Source organism: Physeter macrocephalus, chromosome 11 (assembly GCF_002837175.3).
Source record: "Physeter macrocephalus isolate SW-GA chromosome 11, ASM283717v5, whole genome shotgun sequence".
Classification (NCBI taxonomy): Eukaryota; Metazoa; Chordata; class Mammalia; order Artiodactyla; family Physeteridae; genus Physeter; species Physeter macrocephalus.
In genome coordinates this window covers 155,010,754-155,029,877 of record NC_041224.1, presented here as the reverse complement: position 1 = coordinate 155,029,877, position 19,124 = coordinate 155,010,754, and the positions used below count along the sequence as shown (strand labels likewise).

The 19,124-nt window shown below is 38.3% G+C and overlaps 1 protein-coding gene across 4 annotated transcripts in view; it reads right to left on the bottom strand.

The window, feature by feature from the left end:
- The window catches only part of YLPM1 (YLP motif containing 1), a 67,362-nt gene that overhangs the window by 25,839 nt on the left and 22,399 nt on the right, over positions 1-19,124 (bottom strand). For 3 of the 4 annotated variants that reach the window (XM_007117108.4, XM_028496201.2, XM_007117109.4), the window contains exons 5-6: positions 8,003-10,114; positions 5,242-5,362 (exon numbers count right to left, since the gene is read on the bottom strand). In XM_007117108.4, the coding sequence (XP_007117170.2) occupies positions 5,242-5,362; positions 8,003-10,114 (2,233 nt within the window). The remainder of the gene's footprint in view (positions 1-5,241; positions 5,363-8,002; positions 10,115-19,124) is intronic. The other variant, XM_024134078.3, reaches the window with a different exon arrangement.

The window sequence follows — 19,124 nt, the reverse complement described above, 5'->3', positions numbered from 1 at the left end:
GCCTGCGTGTCCGGAGCCTGCGCTCCGCAACGGGAGAGGCCACAGCAGAGGGAGGCCCGCATACCAAAAAAAAAAAAAAAAAAAAAAAAAGACAAATAGTCAAAAAAAATATGGGCAAAAGATTTGCATATATTTTTCCAAAGAAGATATATGAATGGCCAATAAGCCCATGAAAATATACTCGACATCATTAGTCATGAGGGAAATGCAAATTAAAACCACAATGAGGTACCATTTCATACCAGCAGAATGGCTATAATTGATAAAACAGACAATAACAAATGATGGCAAGGATGTAGAGAGACACAAAGACTCTTAGACTGCTAGTAAGAATGTAAAATTTCCACTTTGGAAAATGGTCTTACAATTTGTCAAAAAGTTAAACTTCAATTTACCAAATAATTCAGCAGTTCCATTCCTAGGTCTCTAACCAAGAAAAACATGCCCCGCAAAGACCTGCACACAAATATTCACAACAGCATTATTCGATAACCCAAATGTCCATCAACTGGTGAATGGATAAACAAAATATGGTACAGCCATACAATAGACTGTTACTTGGCAATAAAAAGAAATGAAGTACTGATTCATGCTATAACATGGATGAACCTTGAAAACATTATGCTAAGTGAAAGAAGCCAGACACAAAAGACCACATATTGTATGATTCCACTTAAATTAAATGCCCAAAAAGGCAAATCTACAGGGACAGAAAGTGGATTAGCTGTTGCCTGGGACTTGGGTAGGAATGAGGATTAACTGCAAATTGGCACAAGGGATCTTACTGGGGTGATGAAAATGTTCTACAACTGGATTATGGTGATGGTTGGACAACTCAGTAAATTTACTAAAAAATCACTGAATTACAAACGTAAAATGGGCAAATTAGATTATGTAAATTATACCTCAATTAGGTTGGTTTAAAAAAGGAAAAAAAAAATGCCTTCAACACTATCACCTCCTCCCTTCCCTGCAATGAACCACCCTCTTTTTCTTCTCCTTCCAGAAAAATTAGGGTGCTAGCCAATTTGATACAAATATCCCAGGCCCACCTCAAACCTACTGAATTTCTGTGAGTGAGGTCCTGGCATTAGTTTAAAATAAACAAAACTTCTGTAATTCTGATGTTCACCACCTGGTTAAGAATCTCTGATATAAACTATCTCCCCACTACGGTAACCTATCTCCTCCACAAAAAAAGTGAATTTCCAGTGAGAGGAACAAACTCTAGCTAGCTCCCTCACTTTTATCTAATTGTCTGACTGACCATAGTAGTTTGTGGCAAGGCTGGTACCAACACACAACATCAGAACCGGGAAACAACAAAACAAAGAAACCAAATGGGACATTTAGTAATCTCTCTGACAACCACCAAATGTCCACAGAAATGTATATTATGGAAACAGTAGAATCTCTTGGCAGATAGGTTCTATTTACTTAATACTGAAACCCAATTTTCAAATTTTATTTTAATCTTTGCAATCAGAGATAATTTTAATCTCTGATTCGAACACTCTTTACCCATTTCTCTTAGTTCTATGTTTCTGGTTTGTTCTATTGACAAACAAATTGACAGCTACTTTAGACCTTGGAAAGCCAACAGTACACATTACTTATATATTTATTCATACACAGGCTGCGTGTTAAACTTTTTGAGTAACAAAATTACATTGTGGCTAATACGTAAGAAATATTATTTAACAAGAGGCCACTATAGGCTGGAGTTAAAGACAAATGACTATTAGGTAAATGATGTAAGGTAAACTTTAGGTTATGGCACTTTAAACTTTGTTAAGGAAATGCCTATAATGACAAAGATACTGGGTCTGGAGCACAGCTATCCAGACATGCTTTAAATATCATAAGAATTCTGGACTATGTCTACAAACAAAAAGTGTTTTCTTCATATTACATAGTGAAAGCAACACATACATTTGTGAAAAACAGAACACTCCTACAGTATTTACATGAGAAAGGATTAATATCTGTACCATACTAAGGATAACATAAATTAGTAAGAAAAACCTTAACAGTCAAATAGATAAAATAGGATTTTTATAAGAAATGTAATTAACAATTATCAGAAAATATTCATGTTCACTAATTATCAAAACTACCAAACATTTTATTATTTTTTAAAATATTTATTTATTTAATTGGCTGCACCGGGTCTTAGTTGTGGCATGCAGGATCTTTGTTGCTGCACTCAGGATCTTCATTGCTGTGTGTGGGATCTTTAGTTGCAGCATGAGGGATCTAGTTCCCTGACCAAGGATCAAACCTCGGCCCCCTGCATGGGGGCGCAGAGTCTTAACCACTGGACCACCAGGGAAGTCCCACTACCAAACATTTTAAAGCATTTTATTAAAATATTAAATCTTCCAAAAATATTAAGTAGCTGATGCTTGCAAGGCTATAGTATAGTTGTTATATAACTATTTTAGAGAGCTGTTGGCTATATTATAGGAATCATTAAAAATGTCCTCGTTCTTTAACTAAAGTATACCAGTATAGGAATTTAAAAGTACTTTTAAGAAGTTATCTAAAACAAGAATTTGAAGCATAATGCATAGTGGTTTGTAGAAAATAAAGAATGCAGATGTAAGCTTTTATCTATAGAAAGGGTAAACAACAAGGTCCTACTGTATAGCACAAAGAACTGTATTCAATATCCTGGGATAAACCACAATGGAAAAGAATATTAAAAATGTGTATGTATGTATACCTGAATCACTTTGCTGTACAGCAGAAATTAACACAACATTGTAAATCAACTATACTTCAATAAAAAAATATTAAAACTAAAAAAAATAAGGATTTGATACAGACATTTATTAACATTGTATTAATAAAAGATTAGAAACAAAGGTTTAACTTTGTTAAATGGAATAGTTTTAATAAATTGTGCATCAAAAATATAAAGCATGTAGCAATATGTTAAAATGTATATGACTGATTTATCAAGTGAATAAAGCAGAAATGTGGATCTATAATCTAGAGCTTCTACTATTTGCTAAGAGAGTCAAAGATAAAAGATGTAGTTCCTATCCTTATGAAGGACAGGCAAGATAAGAGAGAAGGCAAGACAAGACAGAAGGCAAGACAGACAAGAAAACAGACAATCCAAATACAGTATGATAAGGGTTCTGACAGAGGCCCATGTTACAGGCGCACATGCGAGGGCAACTGACTTACACAAGTGGAAGAGAAGATACAGAGATGAGTTCTAAAAAATAAACAATTAACTAGTTGGAGGAGAAGATAGGAAGAGAAAAAAAAAAGAAACTCTAGGTTTAGAGAACAACATGCATATGCAAAGGCATGGAGAAGTAAGAGCCAGTCACACTCACAGAATTGTCAGAAGCTCCATGTGGAGGGAAAGTAAACAGAGGGAGTAGCAAGTAATGGTAAGCAGAGCTTGGGCCAGCTCAGGAAGAACATAAAAGGCCAGGCAAAAGAATCTAGATTTTATCCTGAAAGGAACACAAGAATACTGAAGCGTTCTAAAGCCAAGGTACAACATGGTGAGACTTATGTTTTAAAATTTCCATTTTGGAGACTTCCCTGGTGGTGCAGTGGTTAAAAATCCACCTGCCAATGCAAGGGACATGGGTTCAACCCCTGGTCCAGGAAGATCCCACATGCCACAGAGCAACTAAGCCCATGAGCCACAACTACTGAGCCTGTGCCCTAGGGCCCATGCGCCCTAGGACCCGACGCCACAACTACTGAGCCCACATGCCACAACTACTGAGCCCGCATGCCGCAACTACTGAGCCCGCATTACTACAGCCTGTGTTCCGCAACAGGAGAAGCCATTGCAGTGAGAAGCCCGTGCACCGCAACGAAGAGTAGCCCCCACTCGCCAAAACTAGAAAAAGCCCGTGCACAGCAACGAAGACCCAACGCAGCCAAAAAAAAAAAGACATAAAATGACATAAAATGTCTATTTTGGCCAGCAGTCACATCAGTGCTGCCTAAAGTAGAGCGTAGGGTAGTCCTAACTACAAAGTGGCATGAGAGAACTTTTGGGGGCAATGGAAATTTTTTTTATCTTTTGGTATACATTTGTCGAAACTCAAACTGTGGGCTTAAAACGTATGTAAATTATAACTCAAAATTTGATTCAAAAAATATTTTAACAATAATCACTCTGGAAGCAGAATGAAGAATGGATCAGAGGGGAATGAGATGGAGAGAGATGAATTAGGGTGTTTCTGAAATAATCTAGGCAAGAACTGACAAAGGCTAGAACTGAGGTTGTAGGGAAGTGGAGGAGAGAATACTTGAACAACATTAAAAAGATAGTAAAATTAATCAACAGAATGACTGAACACAGAAGGTTAGGACAGAGAAAAGAGTTAGGGCTGACTTCAGGTTTCAAGTTCGGGTGACTAGGTGATAATGAGGAGAAAGAACAAGTTTTCATGGAGGATGGTAATGAGCTCCATTTTAAATATGTTGAGTTTGGCAGCAGACACACCCAGAGAGAAACCCTGTAGGCAGATGGATGCATACACAGGCCAAGAGATATGATTTGGGGAGTCAACATCATGGTGGTTGCTGACATCAACAATTATGTCTGAGTGTTGTGTGTTAGATTAGTATGGAAGGGAACCTTGAGAAATGAAGAGTTAATCTGATGAAATGGTTCAGCAGTGTTTTTTTTCTCTCTCTCACTTATATTTGCATGATAACGTTTTTAAAGCCCATCACTGGCTTAAAAGTAAAACAGCAACAACAAAATGAAAGCAAAACAAGGGGAGAGCTTAATCACACAAGTCTTTAACGTAGCTTCACTGCCTGAACTGGGGCATGATGTTGTTCAACCCCTTCCCTAGCTAAGGACTAGTAGCCTGAAGAGGCAGGGAGACTACAAAGCTCACATGAGCAGGGCTCACAGGGAGTCCCTGCACTGTCCAAATGGAAAACAGAGGACTATTTGAACAAAAAGGATTACCAGGAAAATTCTACAATTTTGTGAACACAAAGCCATATATATAGTTCAGGTGTGCTTGGTGTACTTATCAAACCCTGGGGGAAAAAGCATTTCTGTCACACTTTCGACCATAATCATAATATTTTCAAAGGTCCATTACCATTAGCTTTTTACTTTTCCAAAATTTACATTTTTTATAGAGGAAATTTATACTTATTGTAATACAAAAAAAAAAAATCAAACGACATACAAGCATACAAAGTAAGAACCATTTCATTTTCTGGGCACATATTTTCCCATACCGGATACATTCCAGGTCTTGAAGATGTATTCTGCAATCTCGAATCCTGGGGTGGTAGATGGTCAGGCATCTGTGGCTCAGACCCATAGTCTTTCATCTTTTGAAGCTGTTCTTTCTGTTCTCTGTAAACAAATAAAATTGCCATTGTACATAAGGCATGTGTTCTCCATTCCTAAATAACTATAATTAATATTGAAGAACAAAAAAGGAAACTAAAACCTTTTTTCAAACCCTCTACAGTGCCCAAAAAGCATCTCCAGGGTAATACTCTCTTGCCTTTATGAGCTAACTGATCAGTCATCTACGACCTATAAAATAATGATAAATTATTGAAGATCTTCAAGGACCGATTCTAGAACCTGCCTCTTTAGTCTATTTTAATATCTCACCTACTTGTCATGTTTTTCTTTCATCCAACAAAAATCTCTCTTGCTATTTTTTTTTTTGTTCAATAGTCTTTAGATAAGAGGGTGCAAAATGCTGGCACATGGGCCAAATATCAATGTATCTGGATATATATGAATATATTAAAAGGTTTTTTTAAATTTAGCTTCCATATTAGTTTTAAAATCTGAGCTAGCTGCCATTAATTACAAAGCAAAATAATATATTTTTCCATATAAATTCAAATTTTTAAGAGATCTGCAGACACTGGGCCTACATAACCACATGCCAACAATTAGCTCAGTGGAGTAGTGGCTGCCCGCTCTAGATGAAGCAGTTTGCCACAGTCCTCACCAAACCCAGTTAAGTTACACTGGCCGGCTTTCACTCATTTTAGTTACCTGTCTGGTTCTTGTGGGCATTTTAGTTTACAGCCCCTGCTGTAAACAGTGAGAACAGTTGTCAGTCTAAACCTTTAAAAACAACACTTCACACTCCTAAAGAGTAATTATGTAACTCTTCCAGTTCTTCTTTAAATCGCTCGTCAAATTCCCTTCACTTTTCCTTACAATGCCCACAGTAAACACATACAACATCTACCACAACCTCTTCAGACCTTTTACAATTTTCCCCCTACCATTTTGTAAAGTGTAATGACCCAAATGGACACAAAGTAAGGGTCAACTATAAAATAAGATTATTTTCTGCCTCATGTAAATCATACTATGACTTTCCCAATACAACGTGACTGACTTGTATTCAACTCCAACCACTCTTACCCATCACATCACATATTTTGTTTTATTATGTAGCCTAGAAAGAGCTTTAAAAAAAGGATGATGAGGCACCTTGTATCCAGCATTTCTATACAAAACAATAACGGGTGAAAAGGGAATTTCAAAAAAAGAAAGGAAAGAAACCTTGGCAGTTTAGTAACACCAATCAGCTTGGTGTTCTCCATAAACATAGATTTTAGAGTTGGACAGACTGGGTTCAAATCCTAGGTTTACCAATTCTAGTAGCCAAGTGGTACTCTCTGAGCCTTAGTGTCTTTGGTGAAGTGGGAATACTATATTACTTATCTTTGCAGGCCTTTGAGATAAGGATTTGAGATAGGAGGATTGAGATAATACATGCTAAATTATCAGCACAGTGCCAGCACACAGTAGGTGTTAAATTAAAGGTGTCCATAATTTAAAAGTGAACAGAGAATAGCTAAATGTTCTACAGCATACTTTCCACATTTACTACTTTCTTCAAGAGTAATCTGGAAAAGTCAAATCTCTTAAGAGTGTATCTTCTATAGACCACAGAAATCTGTTTTGTTTCCTGAGGCACCTGATCTTCCATCTTTACTTACAGGTATTTTTCCTCATTATACTTTTTTAGTCATAAAGCTTCAGTTATAATTTCAATCGGCATAATCCACAAATGTAGACCAGAATTGAAAAATGAAAAAAACACAATACATTGGAATATATCAAAAACTAACCATTAATTTATTTTCACAAAACATTGCTACTTCCTAAGAAATTACTCAAAAAGTAATTTCTCATTGCAATCTGTCAGTGACTCCGAAATTCTCATCTCAGGATATAGTTGGTATAAGGATTACATGAATTAATACATACAAAGCACTTAGTACAGTTCCTGGTTCATAGTAAGCGGGCAATAAATGTCAGCTTTTATTATTACTGCTACTAATGGGAAGCATTATGTAGATACCTATACATAGTTGGGTGATTGTAAATCAAGAAATACAAATTCTATTCTCCATCTCACAAAGAAAATATCTGATTACGTAGAAACAGGTAACATCCTCAAGTAGAGATACCTGCTTCTAGTTATAATGAAAGATAAAACATCCCCAAAAGAAAGAATCAATAGTTAGATAAATCTGAGGCTGCTTCCAGGTAAACCATTCTTAGCTTCAACAGAGAAAAATATAAATCCTTCCAGCACTTTCCAAAGTTATACCAAAGATTAGTGAATACGAAGTCTATCAGATCTAATACCAAAGAACAAACTGCCTCAGGGGAAAAAAGGGATTTTACATACGAGCTCTGTGAAATCCAGAGCACTGGAAAGTTGAAGTTTGAACTTGAAACAATCACAGGCATGGCACGTCGGCAACATATCTACAAAAGCCAAGGATGGCTATCAAATTTTCATATTTCAGGACATAAGTTTATAATTAATACAGTTCCTAAATATCCATCCTACCCTAAAACAGCACTCAATGACTAGAAATTAAAATTAAAATCATGTGGTAAGAGCTAGAAAAAAAATGATTCCATTCAAATATAACACATCATTTTAAAAAGAGCAGTCTGAATGCGGTTTTGACTAAAAGAAATGATCTTAAGTAGTTAACTTACCGAAGCATTTTCAGTTCTTGTGCAGCTTTCAAAATGATTTCATGCTGCCTCTGACTGAGAACCATTACCCCTCCAAGGCCTTGGTCAGAGTCTAAGTTTGCATCCGACCCCATCATTTCAGAAGAATGATGTGAGGAGGGCATATGTTCCGCCATGGGGGAATGTCTATCCACATCAGATGGGTACCATCTGTCTGACAATCGTTCTCTTTCCCAGTCCATTCTGTCAGGAATATAATCTCGCTTTTCCCGCCACGTATCTCCTCTTTCTGGGTACTCTCGGATCCTCAACTCACCCCTATCACGGAAATCTCGATCATACCCATGGTCTCGATTTCTTTCTTCTCTCCATCTATCATCCCGATATCTATCCACAGGTGGAAGAGGTGGGAGGGGTGGTAAAGGTGGAAGAGATGGAATATCTCGTTCACGGAACTGTGATTCTTGTTCATCCAGTGGTCTCCCATAATCTCTGTCCCACTCATTATCCAAATTTCTATCATACATATCCACAGGTCTTCCAATCCGATCCACATCCCTGTCCAAGTCCCTGTCCATTTCCCTGTTGTAGTCCTCATCCATATCCTGATCTCTCTCCCAGTCATCCCACCAAGGGCCTCGTCTATCTCCATCATGAGATCGAGATGGTGCCGAAAACCTGTCCTCTCTGTTATATGAATCTAGTGTATCATCTTGATAGTCATGTTCACATTCTCTCCAGTATCTCTCTCTATCCCAATCATCAAGTCTTTCTCGTTCCACTGGAGCATTTCTACCATCTAATGGGAACTCTTCATGCCCTCTCTCTTCTCCATGGTTCCATGTTGCCCTAGGAGGCTCATCTCGGTGATATGAATACATTTTTTCCCCACCATCTCCTGGTTCTGGTCTAAATGGACCTCTGTCACGACCAAAATCTGGTCTTCCCAGACCCCTTTCCCGATTGCCAGGCCCTCGAGGTGGTCCCCTCTCCCTGCTCCCGGCTCTTCGGGGTGGTACTCTCTCTCTACTCCCAGGTCTTCGAGGGGGTCCTCTCTCCTGACTGCCAGCCCTCCGAGGTGGTCCCCTTTCTCGGCTGCCAGCTCTACCCCTCTCCTGGCTGCCTTGCAGACCACCTGGCATTTTCTCCCGACTGCTTCCTGGCCTCACCAACCCTCTGTCCCGGCTGCCTTCTCCTCTACTCATCTTCTCTCGACTGTCTTCTCTTCTACCCATCATTTTATCACGAAAGTCTTCTTGCTTGACCAACCCTGGGCCACGGCTGATTGCCTGGCCTCGACCTCTATTTACTAGTCCTTTATCCCGTGTGTCTTCCATTCTGCTTTGCCCAGGACCTCTGTAAGATGAGCTGCTGCCTCGATTGCCTTCTAACCTATTATCTCTGTTATCTGGCCGAGGCAGCCCTTTATCTTGGTTGTTTTCTGAATGGGGAAGACCAATACCCAAAGGTTTAAAATCATTATCTGCAGTTAGTGATGATGATGTTGCTACTGCTGTTCCTCCCTCCATCCCCCCTGTTTTTGAGGGAAAAGTAGACTGAGAAGGTACAGGTTTATTTGCAAGGGGTACAGGCTGAGTAACAGCTTGGGCTTTGTCCATTTGAGTCTCCATACTTTGAGAATTCTGGTCCCAATTAGAAGGCTCTATGGGCCCTTCCGAGACTTCGCTTTTAGGTGGCTCTTGTTGAGAGTCGCTTAGATTCTCATTTGACTGAGCCGCCTTGGCATCCTTTACATCTGCAGCAATGGAAAATGCAGCTGATTGCATTTTAAAATTCTTCTGCTGGTTACTACTGGTGTCTGCTAATGGTTCTTTGTTTCCTGGTTCTGCTTGTGACTTAGGTTGCTGCTGATGTTGCTGTCCAAAAGCTGGTTTGGGGCCTTTCCACTGTGGTCCACTCTGTCGAGGACTGAGGGATGTATTGGGGGTAATATAGAACTGAGATGCTGGCCCCCGGGGAATCATTCCCCATTTGCTTTTAGCGCCCTCTGTTGGGTGACCTTCATATCTGGGTCTTGGCCCATCGGGGCGATTTCCTTCAAAACGAGGCCCTTTGGGTCTCGGTCCTTCACACCTTGACCCTAAATCCTCAAATCTTCGAGGACCATCAAATCTACAAGTAAAACAAAAGATATTACTCAAGACAGTAAAGCAGAAAAAAAAAATTCTCCACGTAAAAATACTTAAGGCAATCTTGCCTTAGTATCTGTTTACAAAAATGACCCTTAGTCATTAAACAAACCCTGAAATATCTATATCTTAGAACCAGTATGTTAAGGTGGCAGAGCTCAGAAGGTCTCAGGACAAATCTCCTGCAGCAAGTCACTGATATACTGAATTGTTAAAAAGCAATTATAAATATTGTGCCTTAGTAGACAGAAAAGTCCACTCATTTCAAACAGAAAAAAAAGTCCCGTAGCTAATTCTGAAAGTACTTTTAGAGTTAAATTATAACTAAAAACTAAATATGAAACAATTAACAAGATAATATAGGATGATTATAGATATTGTTGGAGCTAACATTATCATCTTGACTAATTGACAAAAGTTTAAAAAACAGCAGCCAGCTATGTCTTAAGAGCATGCCCTGACATTTAAAAATCTGGACAGAGATATTTTTTGCTATGGACCCACTTGCATATTTGGTAAATATTTAGTGTATACCCTCTGTCAGGCACTATGCTACATCCAAGGGATACATGAATTAAATGTCTTCTTTGCCCTCAAAGGGTTTACAATGGAAGAGAAAGAATCTAAGTGTAAATAACTGCCAAAAGGTACAATGACTAAAGTCTATCTGCATATAATAAGGGCAACAGAGGAGAGAATGGTCAGTTCTACCAGGGTGAAGGTGGTGCTCTCCAATAAAGGCTTTAGATAATAGAAGATGCTTAAGTTAACTCTTGAAAAACAAATTCTCAGAGATCAGGTTAACAGAGAGTGTTGGAGATGACGGGAGTGGGTGGCAAGGACATCTCAGGCTAAGGAAGCATTATGAGGAAAGGCAGAGAAACACATACCAGCATAGCATGTTTGGCAAACAGTTTAGCATGGCTGAAAGAAAGAGGAAACAAAGTCTAGGACACCTAGGAAAGGAGAAGGAGTGGAAAAGCAGCACACTAAGAGATAAGGTAAAGAGGCAGGCAAGGGTCAATCTCCAGAAGACCTTGTATACCTCGGTGGCATGGACTACTGGTACACCTCCAATATTCATTCCCCCTTTTTCTACAGTAATTGAGCCTCTCCATTATTAGCTAGACATAAGGATAGCCAAACTAAAGACTCTTCCCCAAACTCTCTTGCAGCTGGAACTTTTAGCCATGTTCTGGCCAATGAGCTGAGAGTGAAAATGATTTACACATCCTTCCAGGTTGTAAACTTAAAGGGAAGAACACATCCTTCTCTTCGCCATTTTCTTTTTCATGCTGGCTCTGACATGGTGGTGAGGCATCCTGAACCATGTAGATAAGGGCAACATACTAAGAGATGGTAAAGTAACAAATCAGAAGGAACCTAGATTCTTGACAATGTAGAGCCACCATATAAGTCCTGAGAGAGAATAAACTTCTAACTTGTTAAAGCCATGTGACTTTGGATCTCTGTTACAACAGATGAATTAATTCAGCTGTGTAAGGAGTTGGAAATTACCTTAAGCACGTAGAGCCACTAAATATGACGTGATTTTAAAAAGATTTCTCTAGCAGAAAAGTAGTAGATGGATAAGTGGGAAAAGCTAATTGTAGATTGTCTCTACAATCTGAGTAAGTGAAGGTGAAGTCTGTTCTAAGGCAGTGATTGATATGAGGATGTAAAGGAGGAGATAAAAGTGAGAGATGTGAAGGAAAGTAAAGCTGATAAATTTTCTAACAGGTGGGATTAAAATAATGGAAAAGGAAGAATTTAGGATGGTTCCAAGGTTTTTTGGCTTCGGTGATGGTAATGCCTTTCATGCCTCTAATGAGAAATAGAAGGGTTTTTCTTTCATTTGTTAGGGAAATAAATGAGAGTAATAAATTCGGTTTCAGCAAAATATTAACTTCCTATCCCTGTGACATTGGTCTTTGGTGATCTAGAAGTCTTAGTTTCAAAGGGAGAATGCTTCTATCAGGGGACACAACAATGACTCTGTTAAACTCCAATTCAGACTGCCATCTGGCCACTTTGGGTTCTGAATCAACAAGCAAAAAAGGGAGTTACTGTACTGGCTGCGGGGGGGGATTAATCCTGTTGCTCAAGGGGAAATTGGGTTATTTCTACACAGTGAGGGTGAGGAGTATGTCTGGAATGGAGGAGATCCTCTAGGACACCCCTTAGTACTTCCATGTCCTGTGACTAAAGTCAACAGAAAACTACAATAACTCAATTCAGGCAGGGTTGAGAATAGCTCAGACCTTTCAAAAATGAAGGTTTGGGTCACTCCACCAGACAAGGAACCAAGACCAGCTGAGGTGCTCACTGAGAGCAAAGGGAATATGGATTAAGGAGAGGAAGAAGGCAAGTTATAAATACCAACTGTAATTACATGACCAGTTGCTGAAATAAGGGCTGTGATAGTTATGAATATTTCTTCCTTAACGTTTGATATTAAATGTTTAAATATATATTAGTCAAATATTTTTGACTGATTTTTCTTCCTTATCATCTAACATAAGATGTATTAGTACTAGCTAGCTTTATATCTCAGAATTTAAGTTACAGAATATCAAAGAGGCGATGTAAACCAGCTAGGGAGAATGACGATTTCCCCAAAGACAAAAAAGGGGCTTTATAATCTTTTCTGGGGAAAGGGTTAGAAAATTTCTGGTTGTCCAGGGATAAATGTTTCATGTTAAACACAAAAATCTCCCCTGTGACCCACCCTAATAAGAAACATAGAAGAAAGAAAGAAACATGGCTGGAAAATGTACTTCAGCCCAGCCAAGTTGACACTATATAGAGTCATCGCAAGGAATTAAAAAATACATAAACTCATGCCGCGGAGCGACTAAGCCCGTGAGCCACAACTACTGAGCCTGCGCTCTAGAGCCCAAGAGCCACAACTACTGAAGCCTGCGCACCTAGAGCCGGTGCTCCACAACAAGAGAAGCCACTGCAGTAAGAAGCCTGTGCGCTGCAACAAAGAGTAGCCCCCGCTTGCGGCAACTAGAGAAAGCCTGCGCGCAGCAACAAAAACCCAATGCAGAAATAAATAAATAACATTTTAAAAATAAATAAATAAAAATAAAAATACATAAACTCACTATAAACAGAGAGAAGGGGCTACCAGTAGATGAGAATTTTGTTTTTAAATTCTGGAAGACAAAGAACAAACATAAGTGGTAACAAATGGAGCAGGAAGAAGCCGCAGTTTAGAGTGCTGGTAGCAGAGAAGGATTCAGTCAAAATGGGGTTGGCTTGCCCACAGAAACCCAGAGAGGATCAGGATTCTCAGAATCCAGGGATGCTGGGGAAAGACAAGTAAGACTTGGGGCTAAAATTATGTAAATTAAAATCTATATTCAGAACCACTGATCAGCCTTTCCCTGGTCTTGAATGTCTCTAAATGCCTGAATTTGAGGGTCCTGTAGCGTTAGCACAGTTTTTTGCCCTATCACCTAAAGCAAAGTCTGACAATTGGTTAGCCCCCCACATACACAAAGAGCTCCCAATCAGCTTCACTGTCTCCCACTCTTAAACATAAATGGACAACCAGAGATCACAATATATTTGAGAAATGTCTCCAAAACGAAAAGAAGAAACCAAAGATAAACAGAACATGGATCTGGAGGAAACAGACATAATGCAAAAAAAACCGAGAAGAGAACTTAAAAAAAAAAAACAACAAAACCAAACCTCAAGTTAGTATCCTCAGAAACATTCTTAAAGATACTGTATCAGTAAATTGACAACAATTTGCTATATATAAAAAAGGATCAGGACTTCCCTGGTGGCACAATGGTTAAGAATCCACCTGCCAATGCAGGGGACATAGGTTCGAGCCCTGGTTCGGGAAGATCCCATATGCCGTGGAGTAACTAAGCCCATGCACCACAACTACTGAGCCTGCGCTCTAGAGCCCGTGAGCCACAACTACTGAAGCCCGCACACCTAGAGCCTGTGCTCCACAACAGGAGGAGCCACTGCAACTAGAAGCATGCACACCACAACGAAGAGTAGCCCCCGCTCACTGCAACTAGAGAAAGCCTATGCAGAGCAATGAATATCCAATGCAGCCAAAAATAAATAAATGAATAAATTTATTTTTTTTAAAAAGGATCAGAACCAGAAGAACTGTAGAATTGTTTTTTAATTCTCAAAATTAAAAAAAACGCAATAAAAGGATTAAAAGTATCTCAGAAAGTACAACAAAATGAGAGAGAATAGAGACAAATATAATCAATCCATCAGGTCCAAATCCTACGGATAAGGAGTTCCAGAAAGATAAAAACAGAAAATAAGAGTACATAAATAAATAAATGAAGAAATAGGACAAAAAAATTTCCCAGAGTTAAGAGACTCTAATCTCCAGATGGAAAGGGCCCAGCTCACTAAGTATCCAGTACAAGTCAATAAAACTAAACAAACAAAAACCACTATAAAATATTAAAAGAAAATGGATTAAATAAAAAGATTCTGGCAGTAGGGAGAAACCATCTAAAAAGGAAAAGAATCAAAACAGTACAACAGCTACACTAGGTAACAGAAGAAAAGAGAATGCTCGCTGACCCTAAAACGTTGACCTTAAACGCTGATCCTAAATTATGTTCAACTTCAGTAAACAGTATATAAATAGTATTAAATAGTATGGTACAAAAACAGACACACATATCAATGGAACAGAATAAAGAGCCTAAAAATAAATCCATGTTTATACTAATTCATGATGAAGGAGCCAAGAATATAAATACAATGGAGAAAGGATAGTCTCTTCAATAAATGGTATTGGGAAAACTGGAAAGCCACATGCAAAAGAATGAAACTGGACTATTACCTTACACCGTACACAAAAATTAACTCAAAATAGATGAAAGAAAAAAAATAGATGAAAGACTTGAGTGTAAGACCTGAAACCATGAAACTCCTAGAAGAAACATAGGCAGTAGGCTCCTTGACATAGATCTTGGCAATGATTTTTTGATTCTGACATCAAAAGCAAAGCAACAGGGACTTCCCTGGTGGTGCAGTGGTTAAGAATCCTCCTGCCAATGCAGGGAACACGGGTTTGAGCCCTGGTCTGGGAAGATCCACATTGCCGCGGAGCAACTAAGCCCATGCGTCACAACTACTGAGCCTGCAAGCCATAACTACTGAGCCCGTGTGCCACAACTACTGAAGCCCAAGCACCTAGAGCCCACGCTCCGCAACAAGCCACCACAATGAGAAGCCCGCGCAACTACTCAACGAAGAGTAGCCTCCGGTCGCCACAACTAGAGAAAAGCCTGTCTGCAACAGTGAAGACCCAATGCAGCCAAAAATAAATAAAGTAATAAATAATAAATAAATAAATAAAGTAAATAAATTTTTTTTAAAAGCTTACTTAAAAAAAAAGCAAAACAAAAGCAAAAATAAAGTGGGACTACATCAAACTAAAAAGCTTCTGCACAGCAAAGCAAACCATCAATAAAATGAAAAGGCAGCCTACTGAATGGGAGAAAATATTTGCAAATCATGTATTGGATAAGGGGCTAATTCCAAAATATATAAAGAACTCATACAACTCAACAGCAAAAAAAGAAAAAAAAAGAAACAATCTGATTTTAAAATGAGCAGAAGATCATAGACACTTTTCCAACAGACAAATGACATTTTTCCAAAGAAGATACACAGATGTCTTTCCAAAGAAGACATCATGAAAAGATACCCTGCATCACTAATCATCAGGGAAATGCAAATCAAAACCACAATGAGATAGTATTTTACATTTGTTAGAAAGCCTATTATCAAAAAGACTAGAAATAACAAGTGTTGGCAAGGATACAGAGAAAAGGGAACCCTTGTGTACTATTGGTGGGAATGTAAACTGGTGAAGCTCACTATGGAAAACAATATGAAGGCTCTTCAAAATATTAAAAATAGAACTATCATATGACCCAGCAATTCTACTTCTGGGTATTTATTGGAAGAAAACGAAAAAACTAACTCAAAAAGATATATGCACCTCCCCGCCGCCCCGTGTTCACTGCAGCATTATTTACAATAGCCGAGGTATGGAAACAACCTATGTGCCCACTGATGGATGAATGGATAACGAAGATGTGGTATATACATTCAATGGAATATTATTCAGCCATAAAAAAGAATGAAATCTTTTCGTTTGCAACAATATAAATGGACCTGCAGAACATTATGCTAAGTGAAATAAGTCAGAGGAAGACATACTATATGATCTCTCTTATATTTGGAATCTTAAAAAATTTTTAATTAATTAAAAAACCAAGCTTATAGATATGGAGAACAGACTGATGGTTGCCAGAGGCAGGGTGTGGAGGTGGGAAAAATGGGTAAACTTTTTGTTTTCTTTTGTTTTTTAGTTTACATAAATTATAATAAAAATATATTCAACCTCAAATTATATATCCAAATTACTAATCAAGGGTGAGGTTAGATTAAAACATTTTCAGGCATGCAAGGGCTCAGGAAACTCCAACCCACAATTTCTTAGTTGAGCATGCACTCCAGGAAAAGGAGGCACTAAACCACAAACTGGAAGCCATGAGATTCAGTAAACAGTGAATCCAATCTAGAAGGATAGTCAAGGGAAATGCTGGAGTAACAGCCATATGACAGATCTTGAGAGCAGCAAACCAGCCAACCAGCCCAGGCAAAAGCAAGAGAACGCACGAATCTGGGGGAGAGATCTCAAGAGAAAAAGAGATGTTGCTTTAGAGACTGGAGTTGGAGGATTATTTTAAAGATGTTGCAAGAAGAGGGACTTACCTGGTGGTCCAGGGGCTAAGCCCGCGTGCCACAACTACTGAGCCCCCACGTCACAACTAGAGAGAAGTCTGTGTGCCAGAACTAGAGAAGCCTGTGTGCCACAACTAAGAGCCCACGCGCTACAACAAAAAGATCCCGCATGCCACAACTAAGACCCAATGCAGCCGAATAAATAAATAAAATAAATATTTCTTTTAAAAAGACGTTGCAAGAAGAAAGGCAACTGGAAATTCTAAAAAAGTTATTATGCTAAAGGAAATGTAATCACAGTACACTGCTTGCCTCTATGAACATTATTTACTGAATGAAATAAATATATTGGGCAGATGGGATTAAAGAACAATACAAGAACTAAACCTTTATCTATCAGAATAGGAAGTAAACATGTAGTATCTAATGTATAAGTATACATGTATAAGTCAAGAAAGTAGCAACACATTATTTAGTGATATGAAGGTAACTACCAAAAGAAACAGCTAAAGAATTAAAAGATGTCATTAGGCAATACGTCTAGGGTGGTTTAGGGCAGTGGGTGGTTGTTTCTCTTGATTTTTAAAAAAACTATGTGTATGTATCACTTTGATAAAAATGTAAAATGTATTTCTTTAAAAGACACACAGAGAGTGTTAGCCCTAACCAGGAAAAGGGCTCCTTCTGAGACTACAAGAAAGTTTAGGATGGCAACTTAAGTAATGGTAAGGCCAGGAAGTGAGTTTCATTGGGCCTGAAAGCCTTGATTCTCTCTGTGAAGCAGGAAGCTAAATTAAAAATACAAAGAGAAATAATAATGTTTGCTAAGACAGAGAAAGCAGCATTAGCACAGATGGTCTATGCAAAATAGTGAAGGCTTGACACAGCTATTGTTGGACAAAGAAGAAAGGAGCTGACCAGGTGCTTGTCAAAACTATGTCACAGGGAACTCCCGGTTAGGACTCCGAGCTTCCACTTCGATCCCTGTTCAGGGAACTAAGATTCCACAAGCTGCGTGATGCAGCTCCCCCCAAAAAAGGTACACTGCAATGCTAAAGATAAAGACCACATATTTATGAAGGAAAAAAAGTATGCCATTTCAGGTTTTGTGATGATTTGGTTCCTTTTCTTGAAGTTACATTTATTAATGTAACTTTATCAAAGTGTCTGAAATAACACCTTAGGTCATTAACGATATGTAAAGTCATCTGTTTTGTATTGAATTCAGCAATTATTAGTTCATATAAGTGATAAGAGAAGACTATATATAATACATAAGTCAGTATAAGAACACTTTTCAACATGTTAGCTAGTGTTATAATCAAATTCTGAATATGAATGAACTGCTTTCTAACTAAACTGCGAATGCCTTGAGAATTTTACCCATAACTAAGACATTCTGGCATAAGCAACATTTATTGAACACCTACTAATTGTCACGTACTGTGTCAGTGCTGGAAATAAACTGATACCTAACCTCAAGGAGTTCACAGTCCGTAAGAAGAATGAAACAAGTAAATCAACAGTTAGAACAGAATTTGATAAATATGGGGCATGTTGGTCTTGCTCACTTAAGTATCCCCAATGTCTGACTCAATGAAAGATCATGACACATAATTATAGAAGTGCCATCCCCAGGGTAGGAAAAGTAGGAATTGATAAAGCAAAAAATGACAGAAAGGGGATTCCAAACAAGGAAAAGAGCATATGCAAAGGCCAGAGGAAAGGATAAAGAAAGCAGGAGGCACTAAAAGGTGTGAAGATATAGAATAAGTGAACATGGCGGAAAAATTGTAAAACGTAATGAACTCACTTCTGTAAGCCTCATGCCTGCATATATAATATGCAGTGCTTATGAAAAGGTAGGGTGCTTTGCTTTTAGATTTAATTGTTGACCAGAAGCCAAGGGTCATCATTTTATTTTTATTTGGGGAGTCAGAATATGTTAAACCAATTGAAATATACTTTCAACACTACATATAAATGGAAATTAGTTATCGATACTGCACTTCAAATTTTTCAAAGTTCAAGGATGTTAAAAATGTCAGACTATCAAACCCCTTTTGATTTATAAAAGTAAAGAGTTTTTAGGCCTTTGGAATAAATATATTAAGAGATACTCATATTAAACATATGTACGAAAATAAGCCATCTTCACGTCAACACAATGAACCACTATGACCTTTTTAACATATAAAAACGTACTGGAAATAAAGTACAAACATAGTATACATTCA